At 30.3% G+C, this 19828-nt stretch overlaps 1 protein-coding gene across 1 annotated transcript; it reads right to left on the reverse strand.

Annotated features, from left to right (window-relative positions):
* Positions 1-9995: 9995 nt before the first annotated feature.
* Positions 9996-11011, reverse strand: LOC123223080 (abscisic acid receptor PYR1-like). Its single transcript, XM_044646146.1, has one exon. It carries the CDS (start codon positions 10970-10972, stop codon positions 10313-10315), a length of 660 nt encoding a protein of 219 aa, XP_044502081.1. The 5' UTR covers positions 10973-11011; the 3' UTR covers positions 9996-10312.
* Between the last annotated feature and the right edge of the window lie 8817 nt (positions 11012-19828).

The raw sequence follows: 19828 nt of genomic DNA on the forward strand, positions 1-19828 counted from the left end.
ATACTTATATATATATTTATCTTAGATACATAAATTTATATATATTTATACATATCATCAAATAAGTATTTATTAATTTTTATTTTAATTTAAAATTATTTAATTATATAATAACACGTATAAATATATATATATTTATGTATTTAAAAAATATATATATATATAATTTTATTAATAAATATATATATATTTATTAATAAAATTTTCAAAAACACCCTCAAGTTTTTTTGAAATTTTTATAAACCTTCCTAAAAATTTCTAATCATAGTTTGCTCACAAAATTTTGGAAAAGAAAAATAGAAAAATAATAAGAGAAAAGAAAAATAAGAATATAAAAGGAAAAGAGAATAAAAGAATAAAAATAAAAAAATAGAAAAATTTATATAAAATAACCTTTTTACATTTTCACTAAACCGAATCCACCAATAAAAGTTAAAGAATAAAAATTTACAATTTTAACAAACCTTGGATGGGAAATATAGTCTTTTTACTTTTTTTTGTTCAAACAAAAAAATAAAAAAAGGAAATAAAAGAAAAAAATAATAAAAAATAGTAAATTTGTGCAAAATAACATTTTAACCGTTTTACTTAATAAAATTTATTAATGAAAAAATAAATATTGTTATAGAAGGTGGATTTTTCCACCACAGGAGAAGAAAGTTTGGCCAAAATGTAGTGTGAACACATTAATGGCCTTGGAAAATTTGCTTTGAAAATAGTCTTTATGCTGCTTATATATTGTAAATATAGATATCCCAGTTATGATGTTCTAGTTATCTTTTAATTTTTGTTATTATTCTATTTCATGTTTCATTTATAATTATATCCTATTTACAACCCAAAGTTTACAAATTTGTAAATTTAAACCTGAAGTCCTAAAACTCTTAAATCTAGACCTAAAGTTTGAAATATCATAAATCTAGATCCGAAGTCCTAAATATCATTTATAACCTGAAGTTTACAACATTATGAATCTAAACCTGAAGTTTTGATTATCATGAATCTGAATCTGAAATCTTTTGTAACCCGAAGTTTATAAAATTATGAATTTAGACCTAAAGTCATAAATATTGTTTGTAATTTGAAGTTTACAAAAACCATGAATTTGGGCCAGAAGTCGTGAATATTATTTGAATATTTGTTTTTATTATAGTAATTGTATTCCATTTGTTTGAATATTTATTTATTTGAATATTTTTTTTTTATTATCATAATTATATCTGATTTGCAACTTAAAGTTTGTAAAATCGTGAGAATATATATATGGGTCTGAAGTCTTAAGTTTTATCAAAATCTATATTATATACTAACTATATCATATTTGCAACTTGAAGCTTGCATAAATTGTGAAAAATATGAATTTGAAGTCTAAAATATAATCAGAATGCATATTATAATATTATGAATACTAATTACAAAACCAAAAGTTTTGTAAATATGAGATAATATATGAACCTGAAGCTTCCAAAAATTAATCTTAATATTTCTCTTACAAAATCAGCTATTTTGTAAATATGAAATAATATTTGAACCTGAAGTTTCAAAGATTAACTCATATATTGTCTACAAAACCAGAAATTTTTTTAATATAACAATATTTGGACCTAAAGTTCCTAAAATTGGATGGATAATATGTAATGAGTTTTTTACAACTCTCTACCTTGAATGTATGAGCTTTGAAAAATTGATTAAATAAAATGTCCAAGAAGGATAAATACAAGATTATTATTTTTCGACGTCATATCCCTAAATGATTGCAAACTGAAATATGGATATAATAATAAATCCAGTAAATTTGCGGAGAAATTTGAAAGATAGAATTAAACATCAGATTCAATAATACTCCCAATGACTCTGTAATTTAGTATAACTTTGTGATGTTTAAAATCTTTTCTTGAATGTGGAAAATAAAATATTCTTCATATTTTATTTTTAATATGCTCTTGTTGTAGTAATATCAGGAAAAAAAATTCTGAATTAATATTTTCACCTTAAGGAAAAACCATCAAACTCTCCCTATAAGTATTGTAGCGTTTTTTGAAGTAAACGCAACTACCAGAAGTAGTTATCATAGGTGTGAAAAATAATTTTTTTATTCAAAGATGAGTATAATAAAAAATCTCAGTCATACCATCAGAAGTGAACTAAGATTGAAACGAAATAAATTGTAATGTAGAGTAAACCACAAAATGATAGATGTGGTAAAAAATGTCATTGGTTATGTACTTGTAGTATACACAAACATTAGGCGGATCTTTACTAAACACTCATAAGAATTTACTTTTTAATAAGTTAGATCTTGTCGATCTAATAAATCTTGATGTTTTAAATCATCTTTCAAAGAATAAAAATATGGATCACTTAAATAGTGACAAGGATGCCCAAAATTTTTATAATTAAATCCATCATATATTTTTATTTTGGAGTCGTAAATATTATTTTGTATTTTATTATCATATTATTTTTCTTTCAATATTTTGTATACGTTATGACTAAAGTAATTTTTAAATAAAAGGAAATGAACTCTAAAATTGAAGCGTTGACATCAAACGTTGATGAAGGAGGCATGTATTTGGTGAATAGTACAACAATGCATACAATTCTCAAGGAAAAGAAATTTTTCTTAATTTTAGCATTGATTGAAGCTAAGGTAAATGTTATATCATGATTAATAAATTTGATTGAAGACTCTAGAAGAGCCATAATTATGTTAAAAAATGAGACCAAATTAAGCATCAATGATATATTATATTCAAATAGATCCAAAATAAATCTACTTAGTTTTAAAAATATAAAAAAAAAAGTTATTATCTTGAAACCATAAGTGAAAATGATGTAAAATTCATTTGTATAACTAGTAATGTCTCCGGAAGAAGGTTTATATTAGAAAAATTACATGTTTTATCATCTAGATTGTATTATACAATTATAAAGGCAATTGAAACCTATGAAGTATCGAACCAGAAGTTTTTTTTATTCAAAAGCATTTATGTTTTGATATGATCATTTCGGCCACTTAAGATTTACAATGATGCATAGAATTATTGAAAATTCACATGGACACACATTAAAGAATAATAAAATTTTATTATCCAGTGAAAAATTCTGAATCGCCTATTCTCAAGGAAAATTAGTAATAAGATCATCCCCCTCCAAAATTGGAGTTAAATCCCCATCATTCCTACAAATGATTCAAGGGCACATATGTGGATCCATTTATCTACTAAGTGGGTCATTTTGTTATTTTATGGTCATAATTGATGCATCTGCACGATGATCTCATGTTTGTTTATTACCTACTCAAAATATTGCATTTGCTAAACTGTTAGCATAAATTATAAAATTAAACACACATTTCGCAGATTATTCAATAAAGTCAATACGGCTAAATAATACTAATGAATTTACATCCAAAACATTTGATGATTATTGCATGTTTATGAGGATTAAGGTTGAACATCCAGTCTTACATGTTTACACACAAAATGGATTAGTTGAGTTTCTTATCAAACGACTCTAGGTAATTGCATGTACCTTATTACTAAAAAGTCAATTACTTACTTCTATGTAGGGATATGTTATATTACATGCTATAACGTTATTTCGCTTGCGACCTTCTTTTTATCATCAATATTCTCCCCTACAATTAGTTATTGGTCACCAATCTGGTCTATCTTATTTAAGAATATTTGATTGTGTTGTATATGTCTCTATTGCATCTCTTCAACGCATAAAAATAGGACCCTAACGTCGTTTGAGAATTTATGTTGGATATAATTCACCATCTATTATCAGGTATTTAGAACTATTAACAAGTGATTTTTTTATTGCACCATTTGCAGATTGTCACTTTAATGAGGTAACATTCCTATCTTTAGGGGAAAAGAAAACACCTCTTGAAGTTAGACATGAACTTACTTGGTATGTATCTATCATGTCTTATTTAGATCCTCACACATCCAAAAGTGAAAATGAAGTACAAAGGATAATGCGTTTACAAATTATTGTCAACCAAATGTCTGATGCATTTATAGATACAACAAAAGTGACAAGATCACATGTTCCAACTATTAATGCACTAGCAAGAACTGTTGAATAGTCCATTCGAGCTGTGACTGATTAATTTATTACACGCCAGAAGTATAGTAGACTTGTTGGATCGAATGACACTATTCCTCAAAAAAGAAAGCAAATAATCAAACAGATACCAATCATGATAATCCTAAAATGAATGAAAAATTCACACTTTCTAACATTTCTCTAGAAGAGGTTATAACCCCTAAAGTGGCACAAATCTCTGAAGTGGTACAAAATCTTGAAGAGCAAGAAAATGAGAATACCAAAATATCTTTAAATTATGCTTATACATGAGAGATGTGGAATCGTGAAACAGTTACAATTGATGATATATTTCCATTTGTTGTAGCTACTGAAACTATGAATGATGATGATTTTGAACCACGTACCATGGGTGAGTACAAACAAAGACATGATTGACCTAAATGGGAAGAAGCAATTCGAGCAGAATTAGCTTCTCTAACAAAACGTCAAGTATTTGGGTCTGTAATTCTAACACCTTAAGATGTACAATCTGTTGGATATAAATGAGTATTTGTGAGAAAAAGAAATGAGAAAAATGAAATTGCTAGATATAAAGTTAGACTTATAGCCCAAGGCTTTTCCCAAAGGCCCGATATAGACTTTGATGAAACATATGCACCTATAATAAGTATAATCATATTCAGATATTTAATTAGTTCAACAGTCTTTGAAGGACATGATATGCGTCTAATGTACATAGTTACTGTTTATTTGTATAAAAATTTGGACACTGAAATTTATATGAAACTCCCTGAAGGATATAAATTGTTTGAAATAAAAAAAGTCAATTTAAGAAGCATGTACTCAATTAAATTACAAAATTCATTGTACAGATTAAAATAATCCAGACGTATGTGATACAATCACCTCGGTGAATATTTGAAAAAAAAGAGTTATGTGAATGACCCTATATGCCTATGTATCTTTATCACAAGGTTAGAATCGGGATTTGCTATTGTAGCAGTTTATGTCAATGACATAAATTTAATTAAGACTTCTGAAGAGCTCTAAAAAACTATTAAATACCTGAAAAAAGAGTTTGAGATGAAGGATTTGGGAAAAATAAAATATTCTCTCGGCCTACAGATTGAGTACAATTCAAATGAAATGTTTATTCATCAATCAGCGTTTATTGAAAAATTATTAAAATGTTTTAATATGGATAAGACTCATCTTTTGAGCACCCCAATGGTTGTTCAGTCTTTTAATCTGAAAAATGATCTATTTCGTTCTAAAGAAGAAGATGAAAAGATACTTAGTCCTGAAGTACCGTATCTTAATGCTATTAGACCCTTATTTTATTTGGCTCAATGTACTAGATCAGATATATCCTTTGTAGTTAATTTATTGGTTAGATTTAGCTCTGCATCGACTCGTCACCACTGAAACGGAATCAAATATATACTTCGTTACTTGTGTGAAACTAGAGATTTGAGATTATTTTATTCTATCAAATCCCCTAAAAATCATAGTTTATTTGGATGTGCAGATGCTGGTTATCTTCTGACCTTCATAAAGCCCGTTCTCTAATGGAATATGTTTTTACTTATAATGACACAACAATATTCTAACGCTCTACCAAATAGACTTTAGTTGCAACATTTTCAAATCATTCAAAAATTCTAGTTTTCCATGAAGCTAGTTGAGAATGCATATGGTTATGATCTGTCATCTATCATATCTGAAATGCATGCAATCTTCCTTCTATAACAGACACTCTTTCTATATTATATGAAGACAATATAACATGTATTATTCAAATTAGAGATGGATACATCAAAGGAGACATAACCAAACATATCTCACTGAAGTTCTTTTACGCTCATAAGCTCCAACAGAGCAAAAAGATTGATGTCAAACAAATAAGATCCAGTGAGAATCTTGCAAATTTATTCACCAAGACACTACCAACATCAACATTTGAGAAGTTAGTATATAATATCAGTATGCGGTGGCTCAACAAATAACCAAATTAATCCCACTACAAAGAGGGGGAGCATTCATCAATGGAGCATTTATCAGATAAATTTTTGAAGTTTATCACATATTAGACAAAAAGTGCATTGTACTATCTTTTCCTTCACTAGGTTTTATCCTATTGGGTTTTGTTCTTTTGGGTTTTCTTAGTAAAGTTTTTAATAAGACAGTTTAAACACGTCAAACACCAACTTATAGGATATTAAATAATTATATTCTTTTATTTTGATTTTTTAGTAAAGTTAATATAATTATCTGTAAGTGATAGAAATACAATAAGAAGTGTCATAGAAGGTGGATTTTTCCACCACGTGAGAAGAAAGTTTGGTCAAAATGTAATGTGAACATATTAATAGCCTTAGAAAATTTGCTTTGAAAATGGTCATATGTTTGTCTAGAGGAACGGCCATGATTTGTATAAATACCCCCCTCATCACTTCATTTGTAACATTTGTAACATATATACCTAATATGCTTTTCATCCAAATCTCTCAAGTTCTCGTTCTTCAGTTTTCTTCTTCTGCTTTTCATTTTATTTTACTTGCATATACTTCATCTATCTTCTTCTTTTACTTAAAAGTTTCATATCCTTGACTCATAATTTTTATCATATTTATAACAAATATAATTTCTTTAACTTAAAAGGTAAGGAATTGCCATTGTAGCAATCCTTGGTGGGACCTCGTCTTTCGGCTTTAATTTTATCCAGAAACTAAACTTGATTGGCTATTATTAGTTGTTTCTAGTTGTCTCGCTGGCCACTACTTATGTGAGAGAAAAAAAACAATAAATTAATAATAATAAGGCAAAGATTCTTCCGACAAATCAATCATATTAAATTAATTAATTAATTAATTAATAGGTCAAGTTGGCAAGTAGCAGAGTAAGTGAATTGGCCTTTTCGTCTTCACAAAGAAGCTAGTCCCATTCCAGCTTCCATAAACTTTATGTTATCATCAAGAAGTTAGTGCTTTTCCCGTGGTCTCGCTAAGCTGTAGTTTTCCACCAAATTTGTGAATGAGAGTGATTAACAGTTTCTGCCTAAGATTTGGGTTGAAAATACGAATATATATATATATATATATATATATATATATATATATATATATATATATATATATATATAATATGATACAGATAAAAAATGATACATATTATAAAATTTATTAAATTAATATAATATGATATATATATTATATGATATTATACATATTCTCTTATATGATTATATATGATTATATAAATTAATATATTTTTAAAAAAATAATGATATAATAAAATATATATAAAAAATTTAAAACTTTTAAGAACGTTTATAATTTTTTTTAAATAGATGCTGTGATAATTAATTTTTTTTTTATTTTTTAAAAGATATTCTCTTTGTATTGTTGGGTGAGGAGGTGGTTGAAATAGCTTTGTTGGTGACTGTTGGGAATACTCGCGAGGGAGATGTATGCGGTGGGGCCGATGGGGAAGGGAACATTGGGTGGATTCTATGGTGACCTAGCTAGGGACATGGTGGACAAGGAGGAAATTAATTGGTTTCATAGACCAATGGTTGCAATTGCATCAATTAGCATAAGTACGTATAATTTGATTTAAACTATAAAATCAGATTGAATTATTTAAAAATTATAATTTAGTTTATTTTAGTTTATAAAATTGTTTAATTTGAGTTAATAAATTTTTGAAAAATAATTTTTAGTATTAAACTATATTTTTTCAGTTTAATTTTATTTAAAATTTTTTTAAATTTGATTTTAAAAATCTCTCAAATCACATTAGATTGAATCATACACATCCCTGTTTATAAAAATCATAACAAAACCAAAAATCACAGCCAGCTATCAATTATGTTGTCGGGTTGGCTCGTGAAGCATCAGGTTCATTACCCAATATTGGGCCAACCCAGGCAGCTCCTAACCTCCCTAACAGTTATGCCACGACAATCCATTATGCACCTAGTTCGGTTAGAGTGGGTAGAAGGTATTGAAAACTTAGAGAGAACGAAGATGATAATGAAGGATAGGACAAAGGGTATGATCGATGAGAATAAAAAATTCAATGAATTTGAAAGAAATGATATGGGATTGTTTGTGAATTTTAAGATGAAGATGACGAAAAAGTTGATGGTGTTTAAGAAGCAATTGATAAAAGTAGAAGCAAGAGTGACCTTTGAGAATGACTACGAGAGGAGTAAATCGAGAAAATGAACTGGTGGAAAACTGAAGAGAAAGAGGAGGATGGAAAAGAGAGAGGTTTAACATCAATAAAATTCAATGTATTTATTTTAAGTATATAAATATATAATTATATAATAATTTATATAAATATATTTTTATTTATGTATTTAAATTAAATACACATAATATCATTAATTTAATAAGGAGTAATAAGATTTTTGGATTAAAAAATGTTTTATCGAATAAAAATGAAAAGAAAATGCTTTTGCCCAATTCTTGAGTCGAAATTGTTGATTACCCTTTCCCTTTCTCTCGTACTAATTGTTTTCATGATCATCGAGTTAGAGACACACGAGAAATATTATATATCTCTAATTTTAAGTATTTAATTGATTATAAATATGTTATTATATGATTAGATATTATTTTATTTTTAATTAAAATTATTTAATACACATTATTTGAGTATCAAATTAAATATTTAAAACTGAATGAGTAATATTATATACATAAATAATGTACATAAATAATAATATATTATCATATAATTATATAATTTTAAATTAAAAATAAAATAATATCTAATTATTTAATTAAATTAATTGAATCATAAATTAATAAGATAATTTATTCAATTATCTATCTGGCTTAAAAACACGGTATAAAACGCCAACATCGGCTTATTCTCGATCTTTGGTTTTTGCAATAATATAGAGAAAGAACTGGCTAAATCTCATCCTTACGAATTTTTGTTTTTTATATATGTATATAATATTAATATGAAATATTGCATTGTGCCAAACGCATTCTTGCCTATACTTTCAGTCTCATCTGTCAATTTGAAAGCTCAACAACCTAACATGGAGATGCGACACTCTATCCCTATTCATCATCATCTTCTTCATCACCCTCCATCTTATAATCAGCGAGAGAGAGAGAGAGAGAGAGAGAGAGAGAGAGAGAGATATCCCGCTGCCTCATGAGGTCTGATGGTAGCCAGAAATATAAGCGGCCCACACCGCAAAATTCGCCAATCAAAATCATGGGTTTGACCTCAATCATGCATAATTATGATCTGACAGTCCGGGATGTGTACACTTATAATGTTTTATTGATCTGTGAAACAAAGTCTGGGGGAAATAATTAGCTATGACGATCTCTTTTAACCTTATTACTGAAAAGGGATACTTGGTGGGCGGCAACGAGTTACCAGAAATGGGGCCTGTTCGTTTGCACTATTTTTCAGTGGAGCCTCCCCAGAAATTCCACTCTTAATTTTTTTATCTTTTCTCTTTCTCTTTCTGTAGATTCTTCTGCCTGCAGCCCCCACTTCCCCCTAAGATCTAGGCCTTGAATTTCCACCATTTCGAATAGTGAAAAATGAGGGAACTTTTGAAATGAAAGTGACATATATAATAATTTCCACAAAAGGCCATTGGTGATATGAAATGCCTTTCGCTGTCAAAGGGCAGTAACAAGGGATCAAATCATCCAAGTTTAACTACATTGGTGAAAGAAATAAAAGCCTCGTTTAGTGCAATCAGATTTTAGCACAAAAGTCAAAAGCATAGATTCCGCTAAAACAATATTGGATGGAGCTGACTCATATTATACTTCTTTCTCTAGTTTACTGTACAAGCTATGAAATTAGATTAATTGTCAATTGAAAAAAACCCACTAACAAATCATTAATAATAGCAATAATAATAATAAAGCACTTAATTAGCTAATTAATTGCAAGAATTTCTCTATTATTGACAAAACTGTAAAGCTGAATTAAACATAAACATTTCTGTACACGCATTGCCCATTGACTGAAATGCCATTTCATTATTATGGTAATTCCAACATTACCCATATGAAATCACGAGCAAGATCAGTCAATACTATTGATAAGAAGGATATTTCCGGTGGTTCACAACAGCTTAATTTTTTTTTTTTTTTCAAAAGAAGAAACAAAATACTCCCAGAACATAAGAGAAAAATAAAAGCGGCATCATCTTTTGGGTTTTGAGTTTCTTTTTGTCGTTTCTTCTTTTTCTTTTGTTTTTTCATGTCACCTGGCCCTCCCGTGCCAACCCTTCAGCGACTGATGCCAGCTTCTGCAAGTTTAATTTCACCACTGTATCCGCAAAGAGACGCGTGTCCTCTTCTGTGTTCCCTTCAGGCACGTCAACGACGTACGATTCTAAAACAATGGTCCAGATCCTGCCGTCACGATTGAAACCATGCACCGTTGTCACGGACCTGTAATTCCTCAATCTATGTTCTCCTCCAATGATACTGAACCCAGTCACCCGTCTCTCATCGTCTAGAATGTCAAGTCTCTCCGTGCTGGTCGCCGCCGGTAAGCCTGAAATGACGTTGACGTCCCTTGTGGACCCTACAACCATTTGGAAGTTGTCTGCCATGGAACAGCTTTTGATGAAGTGTTTGTAAGCCTGAGGCTTGTCGAAACGCCTCACTATCGACCACACGACGTCGTCCGGGGCGTTTATTCGCTGCACTAGTAGAGACGAGCATCGGTTTTGGCTTAGTTGGTACGTGTGAAATTCTACCACGTATCCTTTTAACTCTTCGAACTCGTCCTGGGCTAACCCAGGCGGAGTTGTTAAGTGATGAAGCGTGTATGTGGGTTTAGTTTCTGGGTTAGGGTTAGGGTTCGCGATTGAAGAGGAGGATTCAGTTTCAGTCTCACGTTTGTTGTCCATTGAGGAGAGAGGTAAGGGGGGGGGGGGGGTGTTTAATGCTGGGGATATACGAATTGTGAAGGGTAAAAGAGGGGAAAGAGTGGTGATTTAGTTTTTTATTTAATAAAATACTGAGTTAGTGATATTTAAATAATAATAAAAAGAAAAAAAAAGGGTGATGTAGGAAAGGTGTCAAGTGGATGAAGAGGACAGGTGGGTTAGGGTTGAGTGGCTTTGATATTGTTAGCTCGACAGATCAGTTTGTCTTTAAAGACCCAAGCTAAGACTTGTCCATATTTTTTTAGGCCTAAAACTTTGATTAATTTTATGTTTAACTATCAAGTTTGAAAATTTTGTTTTTCTACCCATCATCCAATTTTTTCAATTGAGTTTTGTTAGCCTTTAACTATAGAGTTGCTTAAAAATCCAAAATATCCTTCAGTAGTTGATGAAAAGTCTATATTATCCCGTCAATAATTTGAAAAGTCCAACCCTTTCTCCTACTTTTCTTTTCCTTCACTCTCTGTCCTTTGAGCTCTCACTCCTCTTTCTAACCTAACCCAACTTTAGAACTCAATTTGAAAACCTGAACCCAAGTTTCCATCATAGATGAATGGAGCAAAAAATAATATGACGATGACAGAAGGTTGTGGTATGTCTTGGTATGACAGTAAAGGATGAGGGGTGAGTATTTGTGTGATGGCGGGAGGGGAGAAGTGGATTGTTTATACCATGAGGTAGGCAACACAAAACGGGTTGGGTTGCATCTAAGGAAGGGGGATGAGAAGCTAGGTTACAATAGGGCTCATGTCTCTCTTGTTAGTTGTCTTGTAATATGGCTAAGTGGCTAAGTCCATAGACATAATATTATAAAAGGAAATAGGTTCTCACTCCTTAATGGAAGGCGGTTCCTTCAACTAGTCAAATGCCAGGCCTTGGTAGCTTTCCATTGTATCTTCCTCCGTTTCATTTTAGTTGGTGAAATAGACCTAAGGTCACCCATAATCAAGATGTGGGGACTGAAGTTCATCATTCTTTTTATTTTTGTGTCAGTTATTTTCTTATAGTTGGAGAGTACAGTGTAGTTGCTATCGGTGTAGAATCATAAAAAATCATAATCTCCTACACTTGGATTAAAGAATTCACTTCAATTGCAAAAGTGGTCTAAACTAGTCTAGAAGTCTATTACTGCTTTCCATTAGCAATTACAGTTTTTAAATAGTCCAATATGTCCATTACGTAATACTTCCTTAAGGATTTTAATCTTTCCAGTTCATCTTAGCTTTCAATTCATATGATAGGTGGTAGCTTTCACGGTGGGTGTATGACAGTGGAGGACAAGAGTTGAGTTTATGTGCGATGGTGGAAGGGGGAGGACTGCGATGTTTGTGTGTTTGGGTGGATCTAATATAATATACACGGTTGGCCTTTCACCTTCTTTCATGCACAAAACAGTTTCTGAAGGTGGAGTAAGGTCACAAATGGATCCTTTAATTATACATATATTTTATAAAGTCAATCTATAAAATAAATTTATTTGGACTTGTATATTATAACACTACCAATACCAACCCACCACACTCTATTCTATTTAGACTAGTTCTAATTCAAGAAGACAGTTCTGATCTCTAAAACATGTCCACTCTCTACATCCATATCTAACTAATTATTCAAATTTAAAACCACATTTGCATAATTCTAATATAAAATCAAGAAATCAAAAACACTGAAATATCTCAGGAAATTTAGTTAAATTATGATTTCGAATAACATTATTAGTATGTAGGCATTCACTTGTTATAATCACATAATCAATTTTAATTGGACTTAAGATAGATAAACAACTTAAATTTTATGGGTCATTTCCAGAGGTAAGTCTAAATATATTATGCATTTTACTCTAAATTAATTATTTGCTCTTTGTTCTTAGTTTCAGCATTACTCAGTGTGTTTTGTTCATTAAGGCTGTTTTATTATCATTTTTGGAATATCTGTTTTTTACATCAAAAATTAAGGAAAACCTTATTTTTTCAGATTAATTGTTTTGTAATTGTAAGAATATACTAAAAATCTTACAAAATATATAGTTGAAAATAACCTAACATTTTTTGCGTTTTTAGTGTTCTGAGAACTAATTCCACAGTTTAAAAGTCAAACATGTTTTAATTGTTTTATTCAGATCATTTCTTGTGTTTCTCTTTTCAAATTCAATTTTCCCCTAAAAAATGTATCCTTCTTTCCTCAAAATTTAAATCTAAATTATTTATTAGAGAACTTGTTTCTTTTTTTTTAATTAAATATAGTAAATAAGACAATAATTTAATTACCTATCTACACAATTAGCTCTTCATTTTAATGCCAATTAGGGACTAAGAATAATTAATATTTAGCTAGAGCTTGAAATAGTCGTTGGCATCATTCCATGGCAGCCAACCATTCACTTTTTCTATATAAAAATTATAATCCTACATATATTTTTTCAACTTAAAATGTGCATATTAAGAGATATAAATAAATAATAAATAAAAATACTTGGCAACAGGAACTACTTGAATAAGTATGTCTTCATGAGTTTGTGCTAGTTCCCTTTCACATTTATTTGCATTTAAGCAGGCTCAGTGCGATTCACGTCCATAAGATGCCCCATTGATAAGACATGAAGTTGAATTTTCAATATTGATTCCAAATTAAATTAGGTTGCCAATCAATTAATAATGGCTTGACTTCCATTCTGAGTAAGAGGTGGGTGGTTTTTCTTAATATTAATAATATTGTATTAATTTTAAGTAGACTTTGGTTCAGAATGAGTTTAAACCTAGAGAGTGTTCTACTAGTAAGCTATAATCTAAGCTTGAATTTAGAGGTATTTGACTTGTTAAGTTTGATATTCTAGAGGTGTGATTTGAAACAATCAAAATGATATCATTTTATTATTTTAGTCAATTATATGCGGTACCAAGTTAAAATAAGTTTAGATTTGACTTGATATTATAGTAAAGCTTGAGTTTAGTTTCCCTCGAATCAAGCTAAACTCAAGCTCGATTTAGAGAGAGCTCATTGAGCTGAAGTCATTTTAATCGAGTTAAAGTTAAATTGGCCTAAATTTAAACTTAATTTGATTTGAATCCAACTTTAATTTCAAAATTAAATTATGCCATTTATGAAAGTTGTTTTAGGAAGAATTTTATGATAATTAAAAGGACTATAAATTGGAATGGATGCTGGATGCATACTTCGATACTATTGATCCTATCTTGCTGTGTTTGTGATTTATTAAAGATCATACCTCTTTTTTCTCTATATGTTAAGAATTTAGAAAAACATAATGGTTTTGTCTTGTGCTCATGTAATGGTTGTACTTTTTTTTAATTTATTTTTATCCCCATGTTATAAAGCTAGGAACACTCTAGATCTAATAGTACGGTGTACTCTACTCCAAAAATCTTACCCACCAAAGGAAAATGTTATTCATTTTGATCATACATACAATAAATAGGTATTGATGATACACAATTAATCAAAATTACATAAATATTTTTATCTTAAATTGCGGAATTAATACTAGGTATCAAAAACACAATAAATGAATCATTATCCAAAGTGTGTGTACAAAACAAAACATGAATAGAATCACAAAAAAACATGGAATCATCTGAGGGTCCCATCATGCCTTGAACCAAGTTGAACCACCTCTATGCAACCATCAACTTATCTCTCGCTTGCAAATTCAAATAGAAAATGGTAAGTAATAAGAAGCTCATAAAGTAGGAGTATCTATCTTATAATTAATCAAATCTCATTTTTCTCCTTTCAAAATTTCTATCACGTATTCCAAATCTTATTCTCTTTCATCATTCATGGTTTATCTCTACTTGTAACACTCATTTTCAGACATATACCCTTATACGAAATAAGGTTTAAAGAGACGTGCCAATTTAACTATTTAACTTAATACAATGGAAAATAACATATGATAAAACACTTAACTAACATGTGTGTGCAAAAAGGTGCAACAAATAAAAGCTTAAAGTCATAACATCTATGCCAACATTAATAACAATAATAAACTCCTTAATACATGTGTTTGAAATACTCAACCATAAAATTAAGTGCATAGACTCCATAAAAGCATGTAATAAGAACAAATATCTTTAAAAATAGACAAATACCTCTCTAGCCCCTCTGTCTCATGCAATGAACTAAGCTGGATCACTAACTCCCCCATATGTCTTACTACTTACCTCTACCTATAAAACCACAAAAGAGAACGCGTGAATAAAAAATACTGAGTAAATAGATGACCTTTTGGAACCTAGCAACATGCGTAAATTGAAAACTCACATTCTATCACTAAGTTGGCACCCTCATGCCTTATCATAGGCCATACATATAGTCTACTAGGCTTAAGCTGAACTTGACATATTTAATACCTAGTGAAAGCAACTGATACCTTGTATGTCTATTAATTAACTGTGATGATACTTTAATCACACAAGAAATTGATCGCAGTCTCTTCTTTACAACATACGTATAGTTATGAGATTGCTAATTAAAAACCACCTTTGAGTGGCCCCCTACCACAAGCACGTATGTGATGTATCCTGCTGACCATGTAAGAAACTAACTAAAAGCCTTTACCATGGACCTTTGAACTAAACTAAATACTCCTCAACATTGAGTGCATGATGCATCTTATGGGTATTTATCTCTTATATAACTCTGTTGCTTTTTTGTAGCTAACCACTTATGCACACAACTGGTGGCTAACTAGGTATACCCCTTATTCTAGATTTTTACTATTTTCTATTCGAATTTGACTCAAATAGAGTCAGGTACTATATTCCATAAAATTGGACATCTTATTGTGTTTATCTATTTTTTTTCAGTCTTTACCAGTGTTAAACACTTTTGTAATGGGTAATGTGAACTTAGAGGGGGGGGGGGGGGGGGGTGTGAATAGGTTCTTAACAATAAATTAAAAGATACACTATAGCAAATTCCACAACTAACTTTACAAACCACACAACAGAAACACTAACAATAAATTCAACAGTAATAGACTTCAAAGCATAAATAAACAACAATAATAACCGAGATAAATAACAAACAAATCACAACAATAAATACCAATATTAACAACCACAATTACAATAATAAATAATAGTAATAACATATAATATTTAAGGAGTTTGAGTTGTAGAAATGCTCATTTAGAGTGGTTCGAAGCTTTCTCTTACAAGTCTTCTATGTCCACTTCTCCAAGCAAACCACCTTGGAGTTTCACTACATCTTGAAGAATTTTCTACAAGTAGTATATCAGTGATTTTGTCTACTACACTAGTTGATACGAGATCACATCTACAGTATTTGATTACAAGATATGAATAAGTTTAAGTGAACAAAACTCTCAAAGAATTAAAGTTTGAAGCTCACGGAGAGTTATAGAGAAATCAAAGTAATAATATTTTTAGTTTTTCTTTTTGGCTTCTTTTGATTTTTCTTCTTTTTTTTTTCATCACATTTGCTCTTCAATTTGAAACCAAATTTATAGAGATATTTGATTCCTGTTGGGTTGAGTTTTCGTTGACAGTCTTCTAAAAAAATTCAACGAAGAAAAAAGACCTCGATTAGAGTTGCAACAGATAGGTTTAAATGCTTCAATGGATAACTTGCAGCACGGGCAACAAAATTGTGTCACGGGCAGCTTGCTTGATTTTTGTGTTTAAAAAACAATCCAGAAGCTTGAATGGGTATATGTCGACTCGCACATGGTTAAAGTATGAGTTTGATTTTAAGAACAACAAGGTTGGAAAGTTTTGAGAAATTGCATGGGAGGGACAAACTTTACACACGTCACACTTATATTAGATTTTGTGTCATGATTGGGATAATTTTTAGTATGGACTGATTAGGACAATAAATATTTTGACATGTGGTAATGACGCATTGGACAACTGGAAGACGACATATAACAACAATTCAGATGAAAAATGTCATGATTGGGAAGTTTTTCAAATGTCCCAGCTAGGACATTTAATGAAATTAGACACATGGTAATAAACAATGAATTTGAAGCTTTCTTAGACACATGGCAACAAGACATTGGTTAGAGGTGACATTTGGCAACGTTATATGAGAAGAGATGTCATGGGTAGGACAATTTTCAAATGTCCTAACTAGGACATTTAATGCTTAAGGTTAAAAGAAATTAACATTAGTTGATTTGGGTTAACTAAATTAATATTTAATTTGGGTCATGGTTGGACTATGTCATTTTATTTTCAAAAGGTTGAACGGTTGATGCATAGTTTGATCACAATTTGGTCATAGGTAAGTACGACCAATTTTCACCAATATTTTCTTGATCTAGATTTATCTATAAATTTCATATTTTGTCCATCTTGTAATATATTTTAACATTCTTTGGACATATTAATAAATTAAATTTAGATTTTTATCATCATCAAAACATTGAGATTCAACAACTAAGCTTTCCTAACTAAATCCCCTTAAATACACATGGCCTAAGGGCAAAAATGTAAATTTTGCTTATTGAAACGGTCACTAAGTGCCATTCTCCTTCATTCTTTATTCTGACCCTATAACAGGTGATACTTCTTCTTTAGAATGGTAGGTACTCCTTTTGAGTACACTGCTACTTATTAATGCCTATTCTTCATGCTTGTTCCCTTTTACACTATCACAATCAACCGTTCATCCCATACCGAACGATTGTTCTCACTTAAATTCCTTCATCAAATATTCATGCCATGAGTGAATGATTTGCTACTTTTCAAAGACAAATGCACATTAACCTTTATAGGCAACAATCACTTATGTCATCCTTGAGAGAACAGACCTTACTGGTTCCTACAAAATCTAGGCACACACACAACATTTAAGTCTCTAAAATATCAGTATTAATCTCTTAACATGATTCTGTCATAATAAGTTCATTAAATATGCATTAGATCATTGATCATAATAGCCCATGATTGGTCTCACATAAATCACTTCAAAATCCTTTAACTTCAATTATTCAAACCACCATTATCATCATCATACTTATCATTCATTGTGAGAATAATCAATACAAGCATGCATAATTATTGGATAATAGTTCAATGACCAATTACTAATCCATTAAATAAGAGGGAGAGAAAAAGAACCATATTACTTACCTTGCCTCTGACAATAGCTAGTTCTTCCTGTGGCTTTGGTGGTTTCAATGATCCAAATGTCTCTCTTGCACCTCTGGAAGCTTTAGTTGTTGCCTTTTTCTTTATAAACCTTGCTTTGGTTTTCAAAATAAAATGAAATATTTTTAACCCAATGTAACACCTCTTTTATATTTGTCAAAAACATGACCAATGGGTGATACGTCAACACTCGAACAATTAGTACTAACATCGTTAATGAACAGACGTTACCTTTGTGGTGCACGTTCATTCCTACTTATAAAAATTAAAAAATTCTTACTTAAATTTATCCAATATAAAGGTAAAAATAAAGATGCCCTTAGGGCTTACTTGTGGGTATTATACTATCCCATCAGATAACACAAAATGCATTGCCTATATGTCTTTCAATCTCAATGGTAAAAGCACTAATATCCATTCTTTTGTTTTCTCATCTCTATGCTGATTTGACTAGGCTAAAACAAGTATTTGATACCTTGGTCATGTGACTTAATCTCTTAGCTCATTGTAGTTTACAATATATATGAACTTGTTCTAAAATCTCTCTATCAATGCTAATATATGGATTCTCTCTCATAACACCTTTCTCTAGGTGTATACGATAAATGATACGTCTTCTCTATAGGTATAACACCTTGCAATGGTTGCATAACTTATGTCAAGATGCCCCCTTACAATAGTCTTCTAGAACATATCTCAAAATTTGAGAGAAACACAATCTTTTGGGTGACATTTAAATCTCTCAATGTCAAGTTCTTTTATCACACCCGCAGGTATGCCCAAGGTTTTTTTTTTTTGTCTTTTACATGATGTATGTAATTATGTGTAAGAATTGATTGTGTGAAAAATGGGAAACATGATCGTGTGAGTGAGACTATATGCCTGGTGTGTAATGATAAAAGGTATAATGGTCTTTTTTGTATGACACATTTTATTTAACCAAGTCTGGATGAGATACATGCCCATGCATCATCAGTAGATTTGAATTTGAGATAAAGATGCATTTCGCAGAAATTTCAAAATGTGGCTTTAATCACGTAATGAGACACACGCTTGTATATCTTAAGTGCACACTTGTGTATGATTACCTGGAATAAAAATAAAAAGATCACATTGTATTGGATAAGGCATGTTTTACCCTAATTTTTATAGAAATTTGAGAAAACCAAGGTGAGGTTTTTCAATGCTTAAGAGCAAGGATCAAGTAGGGGTGATCTAAAAAGAAGACTGAAGGCCACAAAGGGTTAGATTGCTTAGTCAAAGAGAGGTAAGTAACATATCACTTTCTTGACATTTTGGTGATCCATAATCTGATTCTAGATGATGAAAGATTGTGTGAATGGATTTGGCAAAGTGAAATATTAGTTTCTGTGATTGAAAGAATCTTAGGATATAATTCTTATGCCAAAGGGTAAATTATAAGTATGTGTATTTAACCTAAGGCTTTGAAACATGCTTTCTGTATGATATGTATGATTTATGTGTTTTGAGGACTGGGGATTGCATGGTTGTTTATATATGTGTATGTGGATACCTTGAATCTTTAGCATGAAGCATGAACAAATTTTAATGATGAGATGGATATAGATTAAGGCTATATATATATATATATATATATATATATATATATATATATATATATTATTACTCTGCTGTTGATTTCTTGATGACTATGAGT

The sequence above is a fragment of the Mangifera indica genome, chromosome 8, assembly GCF_011075055.1.
Source record: "Mangifera indica cultivar Alphonso chromosome 8, CATAS_Mindica_2.1, whole genome shotgun sequence".
NCBI lineage: Eukaryota > Viridiplantae > Streptophyta > Magnoliopsida > Sapindales > Anacardiaceae > Mangifera > Mangifera indica.

Bases quoted from the DNA above. Each gene is read 5' to 3' on its own strand.
- LOC123223080 (XM_044646146.1), bottom strand. From the start codon at position 10,972: ATGGACAACAAACGTGAGACTGAAACTGAATCCTCCTCTTCAATCGCG.